Source organism: Leptonychotes weddellii, chromosome 9 (assembly GCF_054177405.1).
Source record: "Leptonychotes weddellii isolate Sample4059 chromosome 9, ASM5417740v2, whole genome shotgun sequence".
Taxonomy (NCBI): Eukaryota; Metazoa; Chordata; class Mammalia; order Carnivora; family Phocidae; genus Leptonychotes; species Leptonychotes weddellii.
This window is the reverse complement of record NC_138377.1, coordinates 40,070,859-40,098,403: the sequence shown is the minus strand read 5'-3', so window position 1 is coordinate 40,098,403 and position 27,545 is coordinate 40,070,859. Positions and strand designations below refer to the sequence as shown.

The window sequence follows — 27,545 nt, the reverse complement described above, 5'->3', positions numbered from 1 at the left end:
GGTGGTGGGTATTGAGGAGGGCACGTTCTGCATGGAGCACTGGGTGTTATGCACAAACAATGAATCATGGAACACTTCATCTAGAACTAATGATGTAATGTATGGGGATTAACATAAGAATAAAAAAAAAAAAGAAAAAGAAATCCTCTGCCCTTCAACATTTTCTGGCAAGACCAGCAGCCACTTCAAGCTCATTGCAGTCAGCCTGCAAAAAACGATCAGAACCCAGATATTCAAGGGAAGGAGAGACACCACACAGCTTTAGATAGGCCTGACAGGAAGCAAGGTCTTGGGAGTAGCCTCTTGGAAACTGAAAAGAGAGGGCAAGGCCTGCAGACCCCGATTCTTTTTGGCAGGCTGCAGGTCTTCCCCGTCCTAAGCCACTGGTGCCGTATAAATAAATCTTCATGGAATTATTTTGTCTTTTACCAACATAGTTTCTGGTTGGAAAATTTCTTCCTCCCCCAAATCTAGCCAACCTGGCATGTAACTGAAAAATTCCATTATTTCCTTAACCCCTCATTTGCTTTTCCAAGAGGTAACTCTAGTTGCTTTGCTTCCTTTGAGAAGCATTTATAACAGCTGGCCTGATATATTTTTAGCTTCAGCTTCTTTCCCCTTCAGGGGAAACTTTTTTAAGCATAACACTGGCCTTCTTGATACTACAGTGTGAAGGGGGCTCAGAGAGATCTCGGAAGATCTGGTATTACCACTTACCTAATCCTTCCCTTCCAAGAGTCCAGAGGTTTCACAGGACTGTGCTTTTCCTCACCATGCTTCATGTTTCTTTTCTGGGGCAACAATCGGAAAAACACTACAGTAAGCAAGAAGTCTGCTGGTTTATTGTGAGCTGGCGGAGATCCCACTGCCTGGGGAAAGTCAACGACCTCCATGGGCCTCCATGCACCTTGGGTCATGAGGCTGTGCCATCCGTCCCCTATCCAGGAGGATTTTTCTTAGACCCTAATCCAGTGCGGGTTATTAAATACTAGATGAGCCAAGTTCTAATTCTCTACTGTAATTCAAAAATAGGATGGATTCTGGCTGGGATACATGGCTTAGATTGGACTAGCCTGGAAGAGGGAAGGAAGGAGGAAGAGATGAACATGGCTTCTTTAAGACTTTTTTGAGCCCTGTAGTCTTATGATTTCTATTATTTCACAAGATTTAGAGTCATAGTCTAACAGCGGCTGCTCCACCAAAAAAAAGAAAAAGAAAAGAAAGAAAGAAAAAAAAAAAAAACTGGACAAGAAAACTTCTGATCTTGCACTTTTTTTCTTTTCTCACTTTTAAGGTTTCCAGGGACAAATTCAGGTTACACTGAAGAAAGATGTATCATGAATGTAACTTAAATGTATATACATTATATATATATATATATACACACACACACACACATATATATATGTAATGTATACATATATATTTGACATCTTTAATATCAGGCAAATTAAACCCTTGAATTTCATGGTTTCAAGTAAGGGTGAATCTTAGTGGCAGTGCTTACTGTCAATTTGGGGTGTATTTTCTAACTCTTAAACACTGTACATACCATTCCTGCCACCCCCATTCTCAACATTCTATTAGGTAAAGAATGGTATCTGAGTACAGGAAATCTCAGGTATAAGTCAATTAAGAGAAAGGTAAGGAGACGAGGAAACAAGGAAGACAGGGGGTTCCAAAATCTGGAAAATGCTATATAGGATTTTCTAACATACCCTGGAGTAATCATTCTTTGCCAAAAGTCTGGACCATTTCCATAGACGAATTCCATGGCTAGAATTAGAGGAACCAATGAGAGCACAGGGTTTGCTTTAGAGATTTGTTTCACAGCCAACCTTGCTGAGATGCATCCTTTCAGAAAAGCCCAGCAAATCCATATGGAGCTAAAAGATTCATAGCAGGTTATTTTATACTTCAGTCTTCTCCTCTGTACAGGAAAATGTTGCTGTGCAAAGGGAATTACAGGGCTAAGTGGCATGTTAGATATTCAGTTTTGGGGTATAAATGACAAGGCAGTGTCCATCAAGATCAAGAACACGGCTTCAAAGTCAGATGCTTTGGTTTTCTCTTGCAGCTCCTCCAATGAGTAGGTGTCTGGTGATGGACAAGTTACTTGGCCTCTAAAGCTCCTTTCTTCATCTATGAAATGGGACTAAATTTCAGTAGGAGACCTCTTAAATGATTTGATCAGGATTGGTAGTTGATGTGTTGATTATAAGAGCTGTTTAAAGCAAGGAATCATAAAAAAAGGAATAGGACCATACATACTAACTTAAAGCATGAATACGTACATTCATGTGCTGTTTCTATATAGAGCGATGGATCTTTCTTTGAGGATAGCGCTCCTAACTCTGGCTGCTCTTTGTCTTTCCTGCATAATTCACACCCTGGATGCATGATTGTCTGTGATCTCTTCAAAATGGAAAAAGCATTTGAAGACATTTGCAAAAAAAAAAAAAGCAATCAGAGCACAGAATCTTTCTGAATTCAACAGTAGATTTTTAAGCAAAACAATGACTATTTCTAAAACATGTAATGCAGTTTTTGTGCAGTTAACTTTTTTATAATTCCTATGTCATCATTTGTTATACTTTTTTAAATGACATATTTACAGTAAGTACAACCGGCATAAACAGATTTGGGAACAAGATCAGTGGACTCTTGGTCCCCCTCCACGTTCTCTGGTGGGAGCAGAAGTGTACAATTGAATCACAGTTGAGGAGTTGGTGCATCATGGGCATCAGGGGTAGTCTAAGGGGAAGGGAGAGTACTGGTTGGTCTATCAAGTTGGTTAAGTGAAGATGAGTTGAGAGCTACTTAGGGTTGTTGTGAGGATTTAATGAGAAATGTGTGTAGAGCACTTGCCAGTAGGAGATGCTCAGCAAATAATAGCCCTCATTATTATTATTTCTTCACTTGTTGCTAATACTGATACAGTAAGGATTGCTTCTAACACCAGGCCAGGCTCTCCAGGAAATGGGGCTGGAATAGGCTCCCTGGGGCAGCCTTATGACAAAGCTCTTCCTACATGCTAAATTGAAATCAAGATGCTTTAACTCAGCTCCGCAAAGAGCTGGCCCTCCGCAAATATCAATATACCCGTAAGGATTATTCCAGTGATATATCTTACTAAATGCCTTAAAATGGACTAGAAAAAAAATAAGAGTAGAGTAAGGTAAACATTTGTTGTTGCTTCTTCGGGATCCATTGCTAGCAGGCATAATTTTTTAAATCAGTGATATATGTAAGGATATTATTCAAATTTATAAAAAATGATCCTTAAGGGGGGCGCCCGTGTGACTCAGTCAGTTAAACATGTGCCTTCAGCTCGGGTCTTCATCCGGGGGTCCTGGGATCGAGCCCAGCATCGGGCTCCCTGCTCAGCTGGGAGTCTGCTTCTCCCTCTGCCCCTGCCTTTCCCTCTGCTTGTGCTCTCTCAAATAAATAAATAAATAAATAAAATCTTTTAAAAAATGATCCTTAAGGAACAGAATTGGATTCACGAGAGACAAATGAGTTTATGCACATAGATACGGGCCAGGGAAGTGCGGCTGGTCCCAAGAGTTTAAAATGTTTGGACGAAAAAGAATGTGACGTAGTGAAAAGAGCAATGGGTTGGGAAAGTCACCTCACTTCTAACTCAGTGTGTGATCTTGCAATCTTGGGGACTCCCACATTGTCCTGAAGGTACAGGTTTGGATGACCCCTAAGGACCCTTGTCAGTACTTTCATCCTACGCTTCTAAGGTAGGAGCTGATGAGGACACAATGCTGTTAGGTTGCGGTGAGCAGGAGAAAGAGGGTGGTGTACCACGGAACGTGCTAGGCTGGTGTTCAAGCAGCAGGTGCCTACCAAAGCCAGGGGAGGCTCCCCAGATATACTCGGCATTAACTACACACTGAGTGAGAACCTGATAGGATTTCAGTTCCCGTCATTGTTAAAAGAATGTGAACACCAGTAACTGCTCGCCGGAGTTTGGAAGTTTGGAACTGAAAAGTCCGGTGGACAGGGAATGCCCAGGAACCCCTTTTCCACTCTACCTTTTGAAGTGAGTACCGTGTTAGGGCCACGTATCATCTGCTAAAAATAAAAAAGATACAAAAGGAATAGGATATGAAGATGTTCGTGAAGAGAGAGAAAAGAAGTCTTCTAAAAGAAAAGGCAGGGGCGCCTGGGTGGCTCAGATGGTTAAGCGTCTGCCTTCGGCTCAGGTCATGATCCCAGGGTCCTGGGATCGAGTCCCACATCAGGCTCCCTGATCCTTGGGAGCCTGCTTCTCCCTCTGCCTTTCTCTCACGCTCTGTCTCTCATGAATAAAAAAATAAAGAAAGAAAGAAAGAAAAGAAGAGGCAGGGTGGTTTAGGCTGGAGTAATAAGGCTAAATAAGGAGTGGTTTGATCATTGAGAAGGACCTTAAAGTGCGTTAATAGGAAGGGCACTATCATGAGTTCCTTGGTCTCTGCCATATAGAAAGAAAAGAAAATGGGCAACGATTACAGGTAAAGATCTTGGTGATGATGAGACGCCTGAGCATGTTACGATGACAAATGTGGATTCGCTACCCGGTTGGAGTTAAAACACATCAGAGGATAGACAGGTTCAGTTGCCCGGCGCCCACATCACCGATGACCTGAGAGCCACTCCTGCTCTGTGATTGTGGCATCATCTTAAAGAGATTCTTCTGGGAGGAAAGTGAACTGTTTGAAGGTTCTTTGTTTTCAGAGATCTGGTAAACTTTCGGCATGTTACTGGCCTTATTCCTGTGCTGTTAAGTTAAACATTTCCACAGAGGAAGGGGGGGACATGCAGCTTTGGGGCTCTGTGTCAAAAGCTACTACCCATTTTGGATTAAAACACACACACACACACACCACCACCACCACAACTTTTGCAATACCCAAGTCCAAATAAAATGAGACATGCATCCCTCGGTGCCAGTTTCCTGAGGAGCAGTCTCTGAGGGTGTCCGTGGATGGTGACAGCACCCGGCACTATCTTACAGAGCCTAGAAGTTCAGCTTCTCGGCGGAAGAAGGATAGTGGTGGCAAAGATGAAGACACTGAGCGTGCTCCCCTAATCCATCATTATTGTCAAAGTGGAGCATAAGGGAGAGAACATATAATATAGACAAGTCTCATTTACATGGTGGGTATAGTCTTTAAAAATTGCCTGAAATGACCTTTATTTGAGTCAAATCATTTTCCCATCGACTAGAACTATGATTTGGGGTACACATTATCTTGGTTTCTAATTAATCTTCATTGGCAGGAACTCGGTTCCTGAGATTTTCTATCAAAGTTAATAATCTGTAAAGTATCTTAAGATAACAAATACTGAAAGGATTTCATTGGGTGATTTTTTTTGGGGGGGGTAATGTGTGTAATAGTCCTTTTCTTCAGTAAATTGGAATTCTTTAGATGGCTGTTTTTGGTTTTGGTTTGCTGTCTCTAACAAGTGTCATTTCTGTGGTGTTGGATGGGCAGGGCAGGTGGTGCCCTAAATCCCACCTCAGGCTGCATTTCTAAATGTGGAGACTGTGGACCTCCCGAATACTTTCAGGAACTAGAGAGAGAGAGCTTGCTGAGGAGAGATGTTGATGGGAGGGCTTGACTAGAATAACGCCTGGATCTGTATCCACTGGGTGCTGTGGGAGAACATTCAAGACTGAAGCATGTTTGGGAAGTTGGAAGAGTTGGGGAGTAGTTGTTAGGCCTCAGGGAGCTAGGTTGTGAGAAAGGGAATTATTCACATATGTTCATCATTATCCAAGAAATTATTCTGTGCCTGTGATATTGTTATTAACTCTGCTGGTTTTAGCAGGATAATTTAAATATCCCAACTGAATGTTCTATATAAGTTATTCTAAAAGCTAGAGCTCACTGCAAGTGTAATCATGGCATCTTTGGGTAAAACGACCACATGCATACATTTGTTTACTTTTGGCAATGCAACTCCAAATCCCAAAGCATTGTGTGCTCAACTTCAGAGTTTTTGGTTCCCCAAAGTGTGTCTACCTGGAGTGTGAGCTGAGAACATGATTGAGGCCAGTCAGTCCCTAAGGCCGGATCTGAGTTGCAGATCCTAAAATCAAGGTAAGTCTCGGTGCATAGCTCACTGTTGTTAAAGAATAAGAATTGTCAGTACTCGGAGAGGGTAGGTGTCTTGCAAGCAAATGATGTGTTGCTTGAAGGCTTTCTTTTCAATCTATGAGATGTGCGAAAAAGAATGGAAAGCTTTGTGTGGTCACAGTTCTTCCCCTAATTTTCTGTGGGTGATCTCTCTCTCTCTAGCTAGAGGCAGCTGCTTAATTTTTATTTGCTTTTAGAGTTATTCTCTTGCTCCTCTTCCCCAGCCACTCAATCTGTATGCAGTTCCGAGAGGAGGCTAATTATGGGGTACTGGAGAAGCAGTTGCTCAGAGAAAAGCTCTTTAAGCGTTCAACCGGGACGGCTTGATGCCGAGGTCTCGCTCGTGACCCTCTCCTCATTCCCGTGCACACGTCTGCATGGAAGCAGCCTTCCATCCTTGTGCGGTTGCAAGAACAAACTTTTTAGAAAGGTCAACACAAGAAATAAGTGCTTTTTCTGACAGGACAGAGCAAGCAGAGGATTTCATGTTTACTTCTTGGGTCTTCACTCCAGAAACATAACCACAAAGCAGCCAAGAGAAAAAAAAAGGTGCCTTTCCTTAACCAAGGCTTTGTCATTTTGGCTGCCCCTGAAATGGCTTTAGGAGCAAGACGCTTTATACACTCGGGTCAAACTCTCAGACTGGCGTGACTCCAAGTGAAAGGGCTGCTAAAATTCCTTGACCCAGGAGATTGCTTTTGCTTGCAGGTCAATGTTTTCAACTCCACTTCATTATTGAGTAAATAATGGTTTACTTCCAGAGATCCTCCTACCCTGTGAGACCACTCTACCACTCTAAATGGTATGGACTGAGAGAAACAAAGCGCTTGAAAGGATAGTTCATTAGGAATCCTGACTTTTGGGGGTGGGAGGGAAGGATCCTGACTTTGGGAAAGAAGGGTGCAGAGGAACACCTTCCCTTCTGCCTCTCCCTCTTTTAGATCAGCTTAGACCCAGCCCTTTGGAATCATCCAGATTGGCAAAGATTTGAATGGGCCCTTGGCCGAGCTGTTGGAACTCTAGGAAAATCCTGCTTGATACCTGGATTTCTCTTCAACCTAATGAATCTATAGAATCCCATCCTAATACTCTAGATTACAGAATCAGAGTCCAGAAAGATCTCAGGCAATATTGGTTGTGGTTCAGAGCACATGCTTTGGAGTCAGACCAACCTGGGTTTCAGTCCCAGTTCCACTGATTACTAGCTGTGTGACCTTGGAGAAATGCCTTAACCTCTCTTGGCCTTGATTTCCTCATATTACAAAGAGGGGAATAATCACCACCCATGAGTGATTGTGAAAGTCCTCTGGGTGTTTTCCCTTGAAGACATCCCTCCTGGAGACTTCTATCCTCCTATTTCAGTCCTGGTCTAAAAACTTGTTCTTCATTTTTTTTTTAATTTTTAAAAAAATTGTTAAGTAGGCTCCATGCCCAAGGTGCAACTTGAACTCACAACCCTGACACTAAGAGTCACATGCTGTACCGACTGAGCCACCAGGTGCCCCTAAACCTAGTTCTCCTTCAGTTCTAGGAAATGTTCTCAAATTTTAAAAATCTTTTCCTCTCACTCATTCTGTGTTCTCTTTTTTAGGAACTCCTTTTAATCACATAATAGCTCTTCTCTAATGATACTGTTACTCCTTAACTTTTCCTGTCCTATTTCCACAATCTTTTTGTTCTACTTGCTGGGTGATTTCTAAGACTTTATCCTCCAAACCTATTATATAATTTTTAATCTCTGCTATCACATTTTCCCATTCTAAGAGTTTTTTCTTGTTCCTTGAATGTTCCTTTTTGTATTGCATTCTGTTCTTGTTTCATGGGTGCAAAACCTTTGCTAATAGCTCTGAAGACATGACAGTTGAGTTTTGGAGTCTTTTTCTGCTTCCAACATTGTGCTTCCTTGGACTTTCTTTTTCTGTTTGTTTTGGACCCTGTCCCTCAAGTGAGAGTCCTTTCATTTAATGGGAAAGCTCTAGAACCTCATATGTGTGAATTTTACCACAGAGAGATCAGGTAGAGATGTGGCCTGGCTGCTGCTGTTGGGGGCTCACACAAAATACCAGCTATAATTCTTTTCTCATGGACCAGTCCATTTCCCCTAGAGGAAACTTTGTCTCCTCCTGGAAGATTCAGGCCTGGCTGCCAGGGTTCTAGGGGCTGTTAAGAGAAAGGTGCTAAGATGATAATCACTTGGTTTTATGAGGTGTGGGAGAGAAGCTAAGGGTCTCCTTGTGCCTTAGATATACTTTCTACCAAACCTCCTATTTTGGCCCCTCCCTGCACCCCTGCCTTTAAAGGTACCTGGTCTCTGAGTCCAGAACTTCTTGGGACTCCTGTGGCATGAATGGCCATGTTTCCCCTTCCTGTGGACATACATGTCATCTTTCTTTGGTCTGCTGAGTCAGTTATCCCATGTCCTGCTGTTTCCAGCTCCCAAAATATCATTGACTTCTGGTGATACCCACTGTCTTCTTCTGTCATCTCTCCTGAATTCTTTTCCTTATGGGTTTATACATTTGCTGTCATTTTAGTGAGCTTCCAGAAGGAACAGAGGAACATCTGCATAAATTGGAAGCCTATTTTAATTTGTTTACTTGTTTATGATCTGTCTCCTCCACTTGAATATAAATCCCAAGAAGTCAGGGGCCTGGTCTTGTTCCCTGAAGTATTCTTTTTTTTTTTTTTTTTTTTTTAAAGATTTTATTTATTTATTTGACAGAGAGAGAGACAGCGAGAGCAGGAACACAAGCAGGGGGAGTGGGAGAGGGAGAAGCAGGCTTCCCGCCGAGCAGGGAGCCCGATGCGGGACTCGATCCCAGGACCCTGGGATCATGACCTGAGCCGTAGGCAGACGCTTAACGACTGAGCCACCCAGGCACCCTTCCCTGAAGTATTCTTGTTGTCCAAACACTGCCTAGCATATCACAGATGTTGAATACTTACTGAATGAATGCATGCATGCATGCATGAATGACATGTAATATAGTTGTACAATGCCTATATCCCACTAAAAAATAATACTTTACCCATAACTATTTCTATCTTTGAGGATTAGGCAGTGACATAAAACTTTATGCTACTCACAGATTTTAAATGGGGATAAATCTGCTTCTTTTTCCTTTTAAGTTTTTTATTTATTTTTTTAAGTAATCTCTATACCCAAAGTTGGGCTTGAACTCACGACCCCAAGATCTAGAGTCACATGCTTTTCCAACTGAGCCAGCCAGGCACCCTGAATCTGCTTCTTTTAAATTAAAATCTTTAATGGGGTGTACCTGAAATATCTTTACCTCCCCTAGAACTTCCCCTTCAAGCTTGAGATTTTCCTAATGGTGATCTTCTCACAAATCACTCTGGATAACTAATAGGATGTTGCCTGTTTCCGTTAAAGCAAGGGCTGCATTTGGACGCTAAGAGACTGTTGGAAGTTCCCATGGCCAAGTAGAAGGATTCCTGGAACTTGAGCTTGGTGCCTCTCATTTACGATGTGACCTTCAGCCTGTCAGCCATCTTCCCTCAGTTTCCGCTGTCTTATCTGGGAACTAGACTGTGGAGAACAGAAATATTGACTAAATGATCCCTGAAGTTTTTTTTCAGGCTCTAAAATGACAGATTCTGCAGTCCTGCTAATTATGAAGTGTCAGTCAATAATAAATAACCGTCTCTAAGGCCCAGGTCAGACAATAGTGACATCCCAGTGGAAAATGCCTGGTCTTTTCAAATGACAAATCAGTTGATTCATTAGATAATTAGGTATATAAATGATGGCTTCTAGGTCTGTCTACATATAGACATCCCAGCTGCAAACCTCTCCATAAATGTATTGTCATAATTAAAATCACAGAATTAAAGAAATACAACCCAAACTGATGAGCAGGATTACTTGTAGTAGGGAAAGAAGTCTTCCAGGGTGAAGACTTTGACTAAAGAAGGTGTTGCATTCTCTAGTCTACAAACAATACTTGATTTCACAGTGGTGGCTATCTCTCTGAGCAGTGAGGCAAAAATGAGAGGGTCCTGTGGCACATCTGGATTGGTGATGGCTAAACAGTGTAGACAGCTAATAGGAGAAGGACAGGTGCACAGAGTGCCCAGACCTGGAAAATGCCGACATCTGTGAAGATGCAATAGCCCTGATTCTGGAAACACGCTGATGGCATATGATCATTTTTTGGAGGTCCTAGTTCCTGCTGTGCTTGGGTTACACTGTTCATGCTGTTGTAAAAATCTATAGTTCTCAACGGTTGGGTTCTGCCTTGTATTACTCTGGTGTTAAATGAGGGATTATCTGTGGTAGGTCACAGATCTATTATTCTATTCTTCTTTATCAATATCATTCATACAAAGATTAATAACCATTGATATAATATGAATGATGAAGACCAAAAGCATCAAGGCTCTAGTCTTAGCTTCAGTATCAACTTTCTTGAGTGGCCTTGGACAGTCACTGTATCTCTCTAAGCCTCTGATTCTTTAACTGATAAAATGGTGGGGGGCAGCGAGGGGAGAGAAGGGTGTAGAATAGATGATTCCTAAATCATATTTTTAAATTCCCTTCCTGCTTTAAAGTTCTGGAATTCCGAGATAATTAGGGAGTAAATAAACAAGGGAAACAAATTGCAGCTTTATACCTTCCAGTCTTCTGAAAGTATTTTTGGAGGAAGGGCCCAAGAAATGTAGCACCATCACTAAAATTCCATCAGGACCAAATCCACCGGGCACCTAAACAACAGCAACATCTACTTTTCAATAAAACGTTGGCATTTATCTCGACCAGTTCTCCTGAGGTCTTGCCTCAGGAATGAAAATCTCTATACCCATGCCCGAGAAAGCTGTATATCCACCCCTTCGGGCACCTGGTGAAGCAGTTTCATTTCAGGGAGAATCATTTGTGAAGCCCAGCTTTTTGTTCAGGGAAACATTGTGGTTATCTTACTTCTCTGAAGGAAAAAAAAAAAAAAAAGCTACGTTGTTTCCCTTAAGTCTGGGGCTCCTCCAGCATTTAATTTAAAATGAAAAGATCCTGGTTTGGCTTTTTTATGCAGAGATTGCCTGACTCTGCCCTCAGACCACCCACACAAGACCCAAACCATAAGCTTTGTGAGTCATTTGGGGAAAGCCCAAATGGAAAAGAGAGGCTTTCCATGTGGTTGAGCAGGTGATTTCTAATTCAGTTATAGGGAATCTTCATGCACCTCAGATTCACGGATTTTAAATGATTGTATGGAATAGCCAACTTACAGCCAAGGAAACAACATGCACGTTTACCATGGAAGCAAGAGAGCAGAGCTTCTTCGACTTTCATAAATATCCCACTACTGTCATTCCAAAATGGGGGGCCGGGTGTATTACCACCTCCTCGAAAACACTCGTTAGTCCTTGAGATACTGTGGTGAATTCATTGAAACTGAAATCACCTAAAATTTTTACTTTCTCAGCACTTCTTCACCTTCGTGCAAAGTGTTACCTAGAATATTAGCACTGCCTTACAGCTCCTCGCTGTTGTGTGCTTCTCTCCCTAGCAGGTGGTGGCTTAATACATAGTAAAAGATACTGATTGTTATCTGGGCAGCCCTGTCTCCTGTTACACTCTCCTCGTCCTCTGTGGCCCTGTTGACTAGAGACACTAAGTGTTTGTTGAATGAGGAGGTTAGCTGAACCTCTCTCTTCCCAGGAAGGGAAATTTCAAAAATTTCAAAAAATTTTTTTGAAAGATTTCAAAAGCTGTTTTCCACACATCATCTTAGCGGGTCTTTCTTGATCATCTTTCCTGGTGCCCAGCATATGCTCCGCACACAGGGCACATGCTCAACAAATATTGGATGGATTGATGGATGGATGAGGATGAGGCAAGCAGCATGTGATCCCACAGCAACTCTGGGAAGTAGGTAAAGAGGTATTACCATTATTAGAACTGTATTCCACATGAGATCCTGAGACCCTGAGGAGCCAATGGACTTGCTCGGGGTTTTGGATATTGAGTGTTCAGCGTCAGGGCTGAGAGTCTAAGTCTGCAAGTTCTTTCTGCCATAAGAGGCCCAGTGTAGTGCTGGTCATAAGAAGGCAGGCTTGCAAGTCAGAGAACCTTGGTCTTGAACCCTGGCTGTTGCCCCTTCCTAGCTGTCTGATCTTTGACAAGTCCATTACCCGCTGCAACTCAGCTTCCTGTCTGTGAAATTTGTGTTGGGCAGGGTGGAGGGAGGAGTAATGCTAGAACCTGCCTCTGAAGGCATTAAATGAGGACTAAATGAAACAACGTCTACCTATCTGTACCTGACACTTAGTCGGCATTGACACTGACGCTGTGCTCACGGCCACGTGGCCTCTTCTTCAGAGAATGAAGGAACAGGAGAGGTGGTTCTTAGGGATGGGTCTTTTAGGTTGCATTTGGGGAAATGACAGTACAGTATCCCCAACCCCGGGGCTGGTAAGAAAGAAGCAGAGTCAGGAGACAGGGCATTCATTCATCCAGTCACCCTTTCATGAGATCCTAAAATGTGCAGGAGAAATGAGAGCATTGGATGAGCCAGGAGTGGGGAGGATGATACAGCGTCGTGCCTGCCCTTCTCCAGATCCTCGCCTGTGGTGAGCACCTGGTAGAGCCTTTACCCTCACATCCCTGGCTGGCTGTTCTATTGGTATTACAAGGCAGACTTTTTAAAAATATGCAGAAATAAATAATGTGGGGAAAATACCTTGTCCAGATGAGAATGGCACTGCAGAAATATGCTAATAGCATTATAGCATTGTAGAAGGTTGGCTCAGGGAGGGGCTGAGAGATCATCTGCTGAGCTATAATGGCTTTTTCACTGTTGTGCCCTCAGCTTTTAGAGCACGGAACATGGTGGGCACTCAACACGTATCTGATGAATGAATGAATGAAGTCACCTAGTCCATGCCCTTGTTTTGCCTATGAAGAGCCCAGTGTAACCCAGCCACATAATAGGTGCTTAGCTTGACTTGAATTTCTAAATATAATGGAGGTACTTAGAATTTTCAATAAGAACTTTGGGCAATCAAAAAAAAAAAAAAAGAACTTTGGGCAATCAGTATTGCTTACCAGTGTCAGGACAAAGAAAGAGAGGGTCTCATGAGGTGTTCTGGGCACTGAAATCTAACGGTAAAGAAGGTGATTCACATGCCCTGACCCTCCAGAAAATAGAAATGAAATGTGAACACTAAAATGTGTGAGAGGAGGGGCACCTGGGTGGCTCAGTCGGTTAGGCGTCCGACTCTTGATATCGGCTCAAGTCATGATCTCAGGGTCATGAGATCAAGTTCTGCATTGGGCTCCCCACTCAGCAGCCGGGGGGAAGGGAGGACGGGGGAGTCTGCTTGAGATTCTCTCTCTCTCTCTCTCTCTCTCTCTGCCCCTCCCCCAGCTTGTGCATGCTCTTGATCACTCCCTCTCTCTCAAAAATAAATAAATAATCTTTAAAAAAAAAATAAAATGTGTGAGAGGAAAGGAAAGACCAAGTTGAGTCTGAGTCAAAGGAAGAGGATTCTGATTAGGGCAGAGAAAAGTTTGTCAGTGTAAGGATTCTGAAAGAGCAAGGAAGATACCCTTTTGGTATGACAGACCATGGTGGAAATTTATCTCTCGTAAATCTGTGAAACACTGTCAAGTAATCAGAGATATTTTTCATACCGTCCATAATATGCTGAAAATGATCCGTGAATGTCATTAGATTGGCTAATACTTGGAGTTGATTTTTCCATTAGCAGTGTTGGTTTCCATTTGAGGTATTCTTACTCTGACAACTAATAATTAATATTTCTGTAGCACTTTACACTTTGCAAAACCCTCTTATGTACATTAAATGATTAGACTTTTTCCAACAATCCCATGCTGTATCCTTTGATATCTAATATTGGGGGAAACTGAGGCACAGAAAGGTTATATGACTTACCACCCAAATCCCAAATTCTTCTCGCTCTAGCAGGCTGCTTTTTGTATGGTTGATGCCAATCCCAGCATCAAGAGAACAGGTGTCAAGCCAGCAGGTCAGAGCTGGATATGTAGGCAGTGTATCTTAACCTTGAATATACACACAAATCCCCTGGCATCTTAAAATCAGATCCTGGTTCTGTAGGTGTGAGGTAAGGCGGGAGAGTCCAGCCTTTCTGGGGAAAAATAAAAGGCTCCAGGTAATGCCAGTGCTGCTGGTCCACGGATTTAGAACACAGTTTTTGCTGTTTGTGAATCAGTTATGCTTTCACCAGCAGAATTTCCAGACTTAGAGAAAAGATGCTCAGAGCTTCCTGCAGCTGATTCACATTCAGGGAGGGCCTCCAGCTGAGCCCTGACCCTCTCTTCCTGCTCGGCAAGAGTGAAATGGCCACAGCAAGAAGCAGGCACTATTGTTCAGGAATAAAAACATGTGTCTAAGGAGTCTTCACAAAGTTCTGCCCAGGTATCCTTCAGGTTGGAATTCTGGAGGCAAAATATCATTTATTTTACCTGGAGGGCAGGGCAAGAGTGATAAAATCCTGAGCTGAAGAGCCCGAGCAGAATTCTGCATGTGAATCCAAAGCAAACAGGACTTGTTTGGTAGGAGAAGCAATGATTTGTATGTTGTCCTTTAAAAGCCACTTGAAAAGGAAACAAGATGTCCATTCTCTGTGGGCATCTTATTAAGACCAGGCAGAAACATCATCCAACTTGGGGAAGTTTGCAATGTCTAGGATAGGGGACAGAGTTTGGGGGGGGACACTCAAGCAAAAAGATAGCCCAAGACGGTAGTTCTCAGCCTGGCTAGCCATTACGGGTACTCGGGTGCATTAAAAAGTATGAGTGCTCTGACCCCACTATAGGGATTTTCTCTTACTTGGGTCTGGAATGGGGCCTGGGCAACAGGATTTTTTTAAAGGCTCCAGCAAGGTTGACTGTGTAGCCAAGGTTAAGAACCACAAGCCTAAGGCAAAAATGTGGCAAATGTGACAAACATGCCCCAGGATGGGAGGTGGAGTGAAGAGTTTGTATCAATATATGCACACAGTGGGTTCTTATTATTTGCAGTCGTTAGGTTCTATAAAATCACTGTGAGCACTGGATTAACAAATCCTGAACCATTGTTTCTGGGGGAGATAGAGGGTGATGTTCCTGCAAGCCTCACATTTTCATCAACCAATCAATACATAACTTTGTTTCATATGTGTTTAAAGACATCTTATGCCATATATATTATGATGCATTAGCCTTGAACTCAAGGCCAACAGCATTATAACTCATGCTTCAATGAAGCTTATCTAACACATGTATTTTCTCTGTAAGGCACATCACAGCCTTCTTGCACTTAGGAACACCAGAGAACACCTCAGCACTGCTACACTTGGGGGCCATTAAAAATAGCAAAATCACCAAAGAAAGACATGAGAGTGAGAGAATCATGGCACTACACAGGCCTGGAAAAGGCCACTTGCTTACAGGACGAAAGCCGACACAGGAAGGCAGAGCCTCAGCAGGGAGCATGTGCATGAGAGACTCTGGTTTTTTGCCACTCTGAGCACATCCGTGAATGACCATGAAAATGCGATGAGTGTCGATTTGGGGCCTACAAATAAAGTTTAGCAAATCGGAGAATTCACAAATATGGAATCTGTGAATACGGAGGATCCACAGTAGATAAGACAGGTAATAGGAGAACAGACGACATGTTATTACAGTTGGTGTGACAGGTGAGGGGGACCCGGAAGTCGGCAAAGAGAAAAAGGAGGCGACCTATGGATCTGAGCTGGCCGCCTGGGTTCTGCCCAGCCCTCCTGATCGCCCTGTGGCCCCTCTCTCTTTGTTGCCAGGATCCAAAGTCTCCAGATAGCCCTTCCCATCTCATCTCCAATAAGAAATGAATGCTGTTCGACTCCTGTCCTTAAACTAGAAACTAAATTCCCGGGGGCTGAATTATGCCAGGAACCTCGTGCCTGCAGTGTCTCTGGAAGTCTTTTATTGCAGGACTGATTTATAATACCCAAATAGATGAGTTGAGAGCAATTACGTAAATGCTGTTTCTCTGGGGTAGAGAAGAACAGTACGGTTTAAGTGAAAAATGCAGTGCCAAGTCAAAATTTCAAATCGGTATGTGTAATTACAGACCACAGTAAATCAATTTTACAAACACAATACCAATATCACCATGTTCCAACACCCACAGGGGCTGCCTGTGACAGTTGGGAATCCAAGAAGATACTGAAGGTGAAGCAGAGTGGGAATTGGGATGTGTGTAGCCTCAATAGCTTGTCTTGAATCACATGGTGAATTCAATCAAATATAATTAAGAAGCCAGGAGAGCCCAAACCATTCAATTTCTCTTAATTAACAACAATAAAAAAAATCATCTCATTAGCTATGTAAGCTCAAATTGTGGGGTTTTTGAATGGTCATTTGTGTGTATTATTACATTTGACATTTAGATTGAATGCTTTGATGAAAACAAGAACCAATTCACTAATCAGTAAATTGCCCTGCGAGTCACAATGCTGAGAAACTCCAGTTCTCATTCTTCTATCAAGTAACTAAGTTAAGAATTAGTCAGAATAATACATTTCTAATTATTTATCACCCTTCTCCTAACACTAGAAAGAGAAGAAAAAAGATTTCTGTTTGATCAAGGCAGAGTTCAGAGTTTCACGCCCAGAGAAATCCTGGTACCAGTCGTGCATTAGGCTGGGGCTGAGCTAAGGCCCAGATGGCAGGACTTATGCATCTAATGATGCCAGTCCTTGCCTAATGAGTGCCATGACATTTAAGAGACATGTCGCCCTCTTATCTGGGAGCCTTGAAGTTCCAGCAGCAGACTTTGCCTAAGGTTCAGCTCAAGGCAGGAGTTCATAGACAAGGTTTTAAAATATCCTTTGTGAGCCCCTTTCAAGGGATTGACCTGCTTCTCTGGACAAGCGTTGCTAACAGTGTCAGGATGTAGAAGTCGCCGATGATTTGTTCAGTGACTCTGCCGTGGCCTTGGGACCGATGATGCTCTGAGGGGGGCTGAGTCGTTCAGTCATGAAACCCTGGCTGTTTGCAGTTCCATACTAGGATTGCTTTCCTGGTACCCGTGCTCAGTGAGCAGCTCTGACGTCATTAAACACAGGATGGACATTGCATTTTGTAAAGCTAAGAAGCACCTCCTGGGTAGGCCTGTGAGCAGTTACAATTTGACAGTTGTCTTTTAAGAAAAGGGCAGGAGAGAAGTTTTGTCATCGAGCATCTAGTTTTCTGAGTGTCTCCACTTTCTTCCTGAAACACAATGACCAGGGCATTGTTATGGATGTTGGAAAATGAAAAAGGACCTGCCCTCTTAACTCCACTCCTGGCCACTGGCTTGACTCAATTATTTGCTCTACTTGGTGTCATCAACAAAATGATTCAAATTCTACATCTCTGTCTAAATTCATTTCTGGGTTTCATCTCTTCAGTCTCTATGTGGGTAGAAATTCCATGGACAAGCCCCAGGGTTGAGTGTATGTAGATAAAAATATAGATAGGAAAAGAAACAAAATGCAGGAAAGTAGAAGTTAACCCAGTATGCAGAAACTTTAGAAGTGGCTGGGTTGATCCCGCAGTCCCTTGAGTTGGCTTAAACATCTGCTTCCGTGGTGTCAAATTACTTCCATAATTGATGTCATTGGTTTTGATGGGATGGAATGAGAGAATTTGGGCAGTTTCCTTTTAGGACTGCTTGGTTTGAAGTTAAATTTGTGAGTAAGATTCAACCAATTTCTATAAAATGTATATATTGGCTTCTTGTCTAACTTATTTCATAAATAATGTCAATATAAAGTCAAATAGCCGTTATCCAAAATAGATTTTCTACTGGATGGCGCCCAGTTTTGCCATTATAGAAACTGACAAAAGAGAACAAATGAAATGTACCAAAGATTAACGTAGCAATAAAAGTCTGCCAGAAACATCCTAATTTACTTCTTAAAAGCCCAAATGTTTAAGTGATAATGTGAAGGCAGAAACATACGTCTTTGCTCTGCCCAAAGGCTGAGCCGTCTGGAGAGTAGTAAGAGCTGACATTGGTGACAAGGACTGCCTTATGGAAAAAGCCTCTCCAGGTGCTTTTCCCTGCGTCAGAATGCTTTCGTTTCAATACTGTATGAAAATGAGATTTAATAAGGAAAAAGAGATTTGGCAGTGTGTATTTGTCAACCTTGTTGCAATGTTCTTTGCGGCTTTATCTTCTTCCAGAGTCTCCATTTGTTTTGTTTTGTTGCTTAGGCAAGTGTACATTTTCTCTTTCCTGAGAGTGTGTGGCTTCCTCTTTGGGCTCGTCAGGAACACCCCATCAACCAACCACATCTTTGCTTTGTAGCATGTTCTCTCTTCTTCCCCCAGAATGAGGTGGAGTCTGAAGCTGTTTTTGGGGAATCATCTTCTGGTGTCCAGATGTTGTAAGCACTGGTTTTCCAAACCTTTGAACAAGAAGCAGAGAGCAAGCATGCAGAGTTGAGGCATATAACCTTCTAGATTTGCTTTTAATCTATTCCCTGAGGCAATGATGGCAGAGCATGTTAATTTTAACCTTAGTAATTAATAACCCCTTTCCTCCCCCCTTTTACACAAATCTGTACTTGGCCATAAATGTGAGTGGTGTTATTTTGTCTTTTTTTGCATGATGTCACTGATCAAACACTCTGGTTTTGTTTTTGTTTTGTTTTGCTTTTTAATGTATTCTTGCAGTACTATTAATCTTTTCTTCCCCAAAGATTCCCACTACAGGGCCTCAGATTACTGGTTGTGGCTCCACAAAACCAACTAAAGAAGAGGAATCCAGGGTCTAGTATCATTTCCCCACCACCGAGCCTCTAAAATGCTGGCTTTTTTTTTTTTCTTAAGCAAATGCCTGGAATCATTCATGCAAGTGGTGTTAACAGAAGTCTACTCTTTGAAAATGGAAAACCTTTAGTAGCAGTTCCTTAGATGCTCTGAAAGTACTCTCGAGAAATTCTTGGATGGCACCTGAAAGATGCCTGATAAGCAGGCCTTAAATCTAAAAGAATGAACAGAAACGCTCCCCTAGTAACTTTGAAACAATAGCCAAAGCTATTTTGTAGCTGGCGGTGGGTTGAGTTTTTTCTCCTTTAAACTGGACAAGTATCAAACCATCTCCTACAGCAAAATTTAAGAATATGATGTGAGCCCTCAAATTGGTGTATTCAGCAAAGGTTCTATGGATACCCTGAATTTCTTTTGGGAGTAAGTCTAGAAAACATTGTTAAAGTTACATGATTAGCAACTTACACGTAGAATATTCTGTAGGCTTTGTCATAGTGTGTTGACATATGCAGCATGTATCGCAGGAGTAGGGAATGGCCTAGGACCTTTCAGTTTAGGAAAGAAATTTGAAGTTAGGGGTGCCTGGGTGGCTCAGTCGTTGAGTGTCTGCCTTCGGCTCAGGTCATGATCCCAGGGTCCTGGGATCGAGCCCCACATCGGTCTCCCTGCTCAGCGGGGAAGCCTGCTTCTCCCTCTCCCACTCCTCCTGCTTGTATTCCCTCTCTCACTGTGTCTCTCTCTGTCAAATAAATAAATAAAATCTTAAAAAAAAAAAAAAAAGAAAGAAATTTGAAGTTAATAGTTTAAAATAATATGCCAATGTTTGGTTTCCTCATTCTACTTCTTAAAATCCCTAAATTAGGATGAGTTATTTTTTTGCAAAGTTTACTCTCAGTTGGACTAACTTTTATCACGTGAGCATCTAGAATTTGAAAATTTTAATGAAGCACACATTTTTCTGTGAGAAGGGCAGCTTGTTGAATGGAGAGACTGGCTTAGGGGTAAAAAAGATTAAAATTTCCAATCCCATCTATGTGGCTGAACTCATAAGGGCATGATGAGGAGACAAAACTCAACTTTGGGTTGAGAAGACAAGCTATTTGGTTTGAGGAAAGAGGGTGCTATTAGGAATATGGGAACACTTACTGCCCTTATTCAAAAAGAAGTCAGCTTCTAGAGTCTAAACTCTAGAACAAATGTTAAGCCTATAAGGAGTCGGAAACACATAGTGGTAGCAATGCAAACAGCTGGTGGATGGGATTGGAGGAAATACTCTGATGATGAGAGGTGTGCAGAAGACTTCGAGCACGGCAGTTCCTGAGGCTGCCTATACTGCCCATGGAAACCTCACTCAGCAAATCAGAGAACAATAATCATCCCTATCATTTATTGAGTTTGGGCCTCAGTTTTTAATGTAGAAAAAAACCAGGGTCCCCATAAAATAAGAATTGTACTCTGAATCTACTGATGAAAAAAGTGACCAAAAGAGCTATGAATTCAGCAACATGTAAATTAATTTGCCTTTTATTAATGTTAATACTCTGCATATATATAAAAATGATTTACAACACAGTATTTCATCGATGAACGAAGTGTGGTGCACATAGGGATTTTAAGGGACATTGACTACCCAGGGGACCAGAGCTCATGACTTAGGAATTCTTGAGTTACCTTTCACGGGGCTTCCAGCTCTGAAATGTTATGAGTCTAGGCTCCTAATAATAATTTTTAAAGCAGAAATTGCATTCAATGGATAAGTTTCAGGAGAACAGGGAAGTATGCAATGTATCTTTGAAAGATCTCCATTAGGGTTTGTTAGGATAAAGTTTCAGTGACAGTGGAGTTCAGTTAGCTGGACTGTTCACCTGTAGGGATCACTTCTCTCCTCGACAGTGTGGTATAATGCTTAACCTGACAGTGAACCAAGGAGCTCGTTGGGCCAGGATCCCCAAACTTCCTCTTTCTACAAGCCCTATTATTTGTCACATTAGAAAGCAGAAAAAGTAGTTCTACCTAACTTTCTTAAAAGAGTCTGTCTCAAAAAGCCTTTCACTGAATTTTATTTCAGTAAACATCTAGCTGAAGTCAAGTTTGGTCAAAGGAAAGGGGTAAGAAATCTGATTTCCAGGCTTTCAAAAAAATACTTAAAAGAACAGATCCCAGAGCCAGGTATCGTATCTTCCTCTAAAAAGATGTTGACAGGAGTCTCATCAAAGATGTTTCGAGATGAAAATGAAATCATAAAGTTAAATGAGGTCAGAGAAGTGGGCTAGCCAAGAATGGTATGACAGAGTTTATTGCCAGATTATAAGACCCTCTGTACTCACAACACACGGCTCCACGGCTGTAGCAAGATTATTTTTAGCTGTTTTTTCCATATTTCAACTAGACTTATTCAGTATTTGTTATTTATTTTTTGGTTCACTTGAATTTATAAATGCTCCCCAAATCACAGTATTCTATTGGCATACATATGTATTCCTACATGGATACGTGGACATTCCTGAAATTTCCTGTAAGAAGACATAAGCAATATTGAACCTATATTTCCTTCTAAAAATAATAAGCAATATTGAGTCTATACCGTACCCTATATTAAGTTTTAGCTTCAGTTTTTCAAGAGCAAAAGAGGCACAACCTTGCTCCCCTGGGTAATTTTTAGTAGGATTTTCAATATAATGAATCCACCCAGAAACACGCTGTCCCTCCCCTCTCGCTATTATAAAGTCACAAATGCAATATAAATTCAGCACTTCCATTCTGCTGGAACCTGTCAATTTCTACTCTATATTGAGATTTTTTTTTTTCCCAAGGTGTACTTAATTCTGCAGTGTTCGAATATACCTGGGGGCAGCTTCAGTCTGATTGAAGCCTTGGCCGTTGTCTGCTGCAGGGCAGTCAGCAAGCGGGAATATTCTAAAGGTCTGCCTCTAGCTAGAGTCATTCTGGGAAGCTAACAGAAGATTGTTTTCACTTCTCTCCCTCCCTACTCACAGGAAAAAGGAATTTTTATTTATGTATTTATTTTTGCTTGAATATCCATTTTCCCTCTATTTATCACCACTTCAGGTGAGTTCTTTTGGTTAAAAAAAAAAAACGGAGCTAGGGGACAACCATCAACGCTCTGCCCCTGGCCGCCTCATTAATGCCACGGTGGTGTGGCCTATTTTCTGCACTCGGCCCATGGCATTGATTGTTGCCTCTGCCACTTTGTGCCGAACAAAGCACCCCAGCACACGAAGTAACACCAGAATTGGCCTTGTGCTCAAAGCCTCTACCTAGTATCTCTACCTGAAGAATTGTCTTCACCCCAAAATGGCACTTTGGGCAGGTCACCTGTCACCTGCGTCTGTCTCCTTCCTACAGGAAGACGAGCCTGTCTTGCCTCGGGGCCTTGGTTCTCTTTGGAGAAATGAGGCATTTGCCCAGCATGACTTTGCCCTTATTGAGGGGAGGCGCCCTGCCTGGGTCTACACGCATGACCCTCTCTGCAAATCGGAAGCTTAGTGTGAGACATTTTGCTTGGCTGCCACAGGAGGTTGACTCCTAAGGAGACCTTGCTGTTTTGGTGTCAGCTGCGGGAGTCTTTGTGCTACAGACAGGGTGGGGCCTGTAGCAGAAAGTTACTGGGAAAAGGCCCGGGCACCTCAGCTCTAAGTGATTTTTTATTAGAGGCAGAGGCCAAGTGGATGCCATGTCCCCTGTGACGTCAGTCAAGCTCAGGAATATACGAGGACATGGGTGTAGTTGTCTATGAATAAATCCCTATAAGCCCCATTAAGTTAGGTAACTACTCTCTTGTTCCATTCTAATAACCAGTGGATTCCTTGGATATCGACAAGCATCCCCAAGGATGCCCATCCATGGGGAGGTAGTGTGGCGTTTAAGAAAACTTTAGGCGGAAAGATGCAAATGGGCTCCATCCAAAAATGGAAGTCAGCTACTACATATTTGGGGTATTGTTCTCAGTATCTAAAGATGGGAACTCTCTTAGCCTCACTTAGGACTCCCTTGTCGCCTCTAACCAAGCCTCTAACTGGCTCTGCCAGGTCAAGGCTGTGTGTCTCTCTTTAGCAAGGCCCATTTTTATGGTTTGGGGCTTACTCTAATCCTGGCCGTGAGGAGGGGCCCTCAGGTCCACTTGAGGCACATCTGGCTGGCACCATTCAGAGCATCCATCAGAGAGTCTGAAACGGTTGCCAAGGTATCAGAAAGCTAAGATGTCTAAGCTGGACCATCCCGGCACTCGGTGCAGCCCTCAACAAGTCTGCCCAATTTTATATAAATACTTAGACAGGCATGAAATGGATTTTCTGGATGTCTGGCTTTTCTTCCTATTGGCTTCTCTCTTCATTTTTACTGCTGCTTCCTTTTTATTTACTTTTTTTCTTTCTGCCTTTTTTTTTTTTTTTTCTTTTTCTCTTGCTAATTCTGATCCAGCCAGGTAGCAATGCGTTTTCCAGGGAGCCTTTTTCAGTAGTTTCTTCCCTACTCTATTTAGTGGAAAGGCAAGCTATTTCAGCCTGTTAGGGTCAAAAAAAATTTTTTTAAACAATATTCCCTTTGCATTTTTTTTAAGTCCAGTGATAATTCCTTGCCTTTGATAGAATATACCTCAGGTGGGAATCTCTCAGGTTGCAAATAGTAAGCTTGGCAGCTCCCTTTTTGCCTCCCTGTTTTATTAATGAAGAAGCTTCTAGCCCTTCCGGCTGCCCCCCTTTCACACAAGCTGCCCCTTCTGGCTGCATGAAGCCACATGGAAGGAAACATTGACAACAGAGATGTGAGCCCCATTGCTCTCGGGGCCTGGTCGATGCCAGCTGACCACGAGCTACCTTCCCACACCCACCACTACCCCCAAATACACTTTCTGGAAACCCGCAGCGTCTTGGCTCTGGTCTTTCTCTTTGAAGTGGGGGCAAGGTAGTCTGCTGCTCAGGTCTTTGTGGGGTGGGCGCTGCTAGGTCTAACACAGAGCAGAACTTCTTACACTGTGGTGTCAGGTCTGCTTACTAAAAAACACAGGTTAACACCAGCACAGAAGTGCTTGTCCGGGCCTGGGAGAGCAAAGACCTCACTGTAGGGGATACGGCCTGAGATGGAACTTAATGGCTTCCCTGAAAAAATGTTTAAAAATGCATGTGGCTCAATTCCATGTGCCCGCGGCCGCAGTCAAAACAACCCGGACCTGTCAGGAAGCGGGACCGAGAAAATGTTATGAATAGACTTACTTTGTAAAGTTGTGTCACTTTACACGCCCAGAAAAGCCCACCGAGGGTAACGTCGGCTCTCCCGGCTTTGATTTTGGTGAAATCCCTCCCTCAAAGGACCTCCATTTAATTTGGCTAGTTATGGGAGTTGTGTTGCTTTTTCCTCGTTTTCTGGAAAAGAAATGTTAGAACGGGGGTCGCGCAGATGTGGCCCACTGCGCGGAAGCGTCGACCCGCGGGGAAAAGCGTTCCCAGCTCGCTGCGAGCGCCCCACCGGCTTCTGAATGAAGGCCTTGTTACCTGGCACTGTTTCCAGTGTGAAGTTTGGCGTTAACCTGTGAAGCCCAGGGAAAGAATCGGCCCTTTCACACACGGCTGCCCGTGTCCCGTACAGACCCTGAGGTCCGCGTCCACACTGCGGCCCTCGTGGAGCCCGCACCCCTCCGGAACTGATAGATCCCCTGCTTCCTGGCTGCGAGGCCTAGTCCACCTTCTAGTTCAGCCCCGCAGAGATCCCAAACGGTGACCAGCCTGCCTGCCCTTCAAGGAGTCCACCCTAATGACATGGGTAACGTCGGGTTCTGGGGGTTTCCAAAAAAAAAAAAAATGTCCAGGACACGTTCTTTTCGCTCTTGGCAGATGGCCACTTTACCAGGCTGTCGAGCCTCGCCTGATTTATAGGCCTCCTGCCACGGATCCTGATTTCTAGAGTTAGAACGAAAACCAGATCCTGACCCACAGAGGCTAAGGCCAGATGTGTGGGCACTGTAGGTTTAGCCTCTTTGGGGAAACCCAACCCACCAAGAGGTCCAGACAGCATCCTTTTTAACCCCCTGAAGGGAAGGCCTCTGCCAGGCCTGTATTCAGCCTGCGGGGACCACTGATAAGAGTTGGCAGATAGTTAGCATCATCTCTCAGGGTTAAAAGGTATTGTGGGTTCTCTGTGGCCCAGGCTAAAGTGGGGGGAATAACCTATTTCATTTTATTTTTTTTTTCCAGTTCTCTCAGGCCAGGCACACCACAGCCCTTTGAAACGATCTGTGTCCCTTACCCCACCCATGAATGTGCCAAACCAGCCTCTAGGACATGGATGGATGTCTCATGAGGACTTACGAGCTAGAGGACCCCAGTGCCTCCCATCCGATCATGCCCCCCTGTCTCCACAAAGCAGTGTAGCCTCTTCAGGAAGTGGTGGGAGTGAACACTTAGAAGATCAGAACACTGCTCGTAACACATTCCAAGAAGAAGGTAGTGGTATGAAAGGTGAGTGACTAAACGAGAAACCACTGGGAACAGAGTCCATCCCTTTATTTGGAGTCAGAAGGGTAAAAAGAGAGATAGGTAGTCAGCAAGAGAGGAGCCCAGCCCCCTCCCCAGGCTTGTGCATTTGACTCAGCCCTTGCAGAGCTCCAGGGTCGACCACGGCGGAAAGGGCTCCAATTCCCCTTCCAGGGTATCTTGCCAAAACCTGGGAAGCAGGAACCAGAGCAAGAGAGGTCAACACTCTTTTTTTTTTTTTTTTTTTTTTTTTATGCAGTGACTTACAGGCAATTAAATGAGTCACCGCTAATGGTGATAGGATCTACTGCGCTCATACATTGCTCAACCTGTCCTGTTTGGAAAGGCACTGAGCTACTCCAGCCTTCTACCTCGTTGGCCGTGGCCAGGGAACCGTCAATAATTTAGCAACACAAACCACAGGATCTTTCTTTTAAGTCTCTCTTAGTGCAGAATTGTAGTCGTGCTTCCTTTCTCTCTCCCTTTTCCTTTGATATCCGAAGACACTTTTAAACCCTTTCCTCTGCATCTGTTTCAGGGACATGAATAAAATACCACTGAGAATCTCTGACAGTGTTTTAAGCCTGATAATGGATTTGCATACAGGTGATAAAGGCCTTCTTATGCAGCATAAATAAATGTTTGTACATTGCCCTGTAAATCTATCCTCTTCTTAAGCTACTCATCAGGAGATAGAGATTTCCAAATTACGCACGATAGGCTCAAAGAGGATACGTGCATTTTGTATTTTTAGACACCACGTTGTTCGAAGTCTGGGAAGTCCTCGGGAAGGATGCTCATCAGAGACCCAGGAATAACAATTTTAGATGGAGAAACAGTAACTAGCCTTGCTTCTGGGAGTACAGTACTGAGTGGGGCTCTGAGAGCGGCCTTCTTTGTTGGCATCCAGAGTCCTGAGGTTTTGCTGTCTCCAACCTTTCCCTCGAGAAGGATCAGTGTTGAAGTAGGAGGCTCTGCACCGAGTCCCCTCCCCGCCACAGAAGCATGGCACAGAAAGACACCCATGACCACCCAGGGTGAGAGCGCCAGGCTGATGCAGGGAGCCTGTCCATTAGGGGAATAAAGCTGCCGGGAAGTCGCTTCCCTGGTGCATTCCTTGAGTATTCTCTCCCTCAGCGGCAGACAGGCCCGTGTGCTCCCCATGCCACCCCCATCCCATGGTGAGTGCCCAGAGTGAGTGGGATGTGTCTTGATGCTTTCTTCTGCTGATACAAGTGGGTCTTTAAAGGTGTTTAACAGACAGCACAAACAATGGCTCATTTTGGCATGGAGGGGATGTGTGTCCTCTTTCTCTTTCACAGTTTTTGAGGGAATGTGTCATAATTTTGGAGACCTAGCAAAACTCATTTCTGAGTTCATGCTACATGGTTATGTGCTCAAGCAGCTGAGCCCCAGGTGATAGGTAGCAGATGAGCCTCAGCCATGCTTTAGGTAAGCCAGCAGGCCAATCTGTCACTGGGGCACCCGAGTACCTGAGGGACCGAGGGAGGCAGGGCCAGCCATTGCACTGGACTAGCTTCTTCCTAGGCCAAGTGGAGGGTCTGGGCGGCATGTTTCCAAGAAAGTGTATGTGCGGTTCTAATCGGCAACTGCGGGAAGGAGGCCTTGGCCTTTGTGTTCAAGGGCAAGCAGGGTCCTGCAGAAAGGCCGTTCTCTGGGTTACAGACCTCTCCCAGAGAGGAATGCTGGTCCTGTCTCATTATAAGAGGTTTGCTTTCTTTCCTTTCTTCCTTTTACTTTTCTTTCTTTCTCCCTTCCTTCCTTCCATCCATTCATTCGTTCTTTCTTTCAACTTTAATGTACACCTTCAACATCCTCCCAAAGTAGGTGAGGTGTGCTCATTATGTGCTGTCATTTTGAGGTGAGAAAAGAATAATGAGAACATGTTTGTAAAGAAAAATGAATGACAGAAAAACTGAAAAAATTTCTTACTGCTGTTTTAGAATAAAAGCCAAAATTGGGGCGCCTGGGTGGCTCAGTTGGTTAAGCGACTGCCTTCGGCTCAGGTCATGATCCTAGAGTCCCGGGATCGAGTCCCGCATCGGGCTCCCTGCTCAGCAGGGGGTCTGCTTCTCCCTCTGACCCTCTTCCCTCTCGTGCTCTCTGTCTCTCATTCTCTCTCTC

General features: G+C 43.5%; 1 protein-coding gene and 1 long non-coding RNA gene across 4 annotated transcripts in view; both read left to right on the top strand.

Annotated features, from left to right (window-relative positions):
- Positions 1-27,545, top strand: part of SAMD4A (sterile alpha motif domain containing 4A) — a 198,537-nt gene that overhangs the window by 123,288 nt on the left and 47,704 nt on the right. For 2 of the 3 annotated variants that reach the window (XM_081830488.1, XM_081830490.1), the window contains one exon: positions 25,122-25,385. The exons of the other annotated variant lie outside the window; for it this stretch is intronic. In XM_081830488.1, coding sequence (XP_081686614.1) covers positions 25,122-25,385 — 264 coding nt within the window. The remainder of the gene's footprint in view (positions 1-25,121; positions 25,386-27,545) is intronic. 3 annotated transcript variants of the gene reach the window in all.
- Positions 48-20,915, top strand: LOC145723426 (uncharacterized). The gene is made up of 3 exons (XR_014148457.1): positions 48-4,164; positions 4,353-8,784; positions 9,010-20,915. It is a non-coding gene; the product is annotated as an uncharacterized LOC145723426 (long non-coding RNA).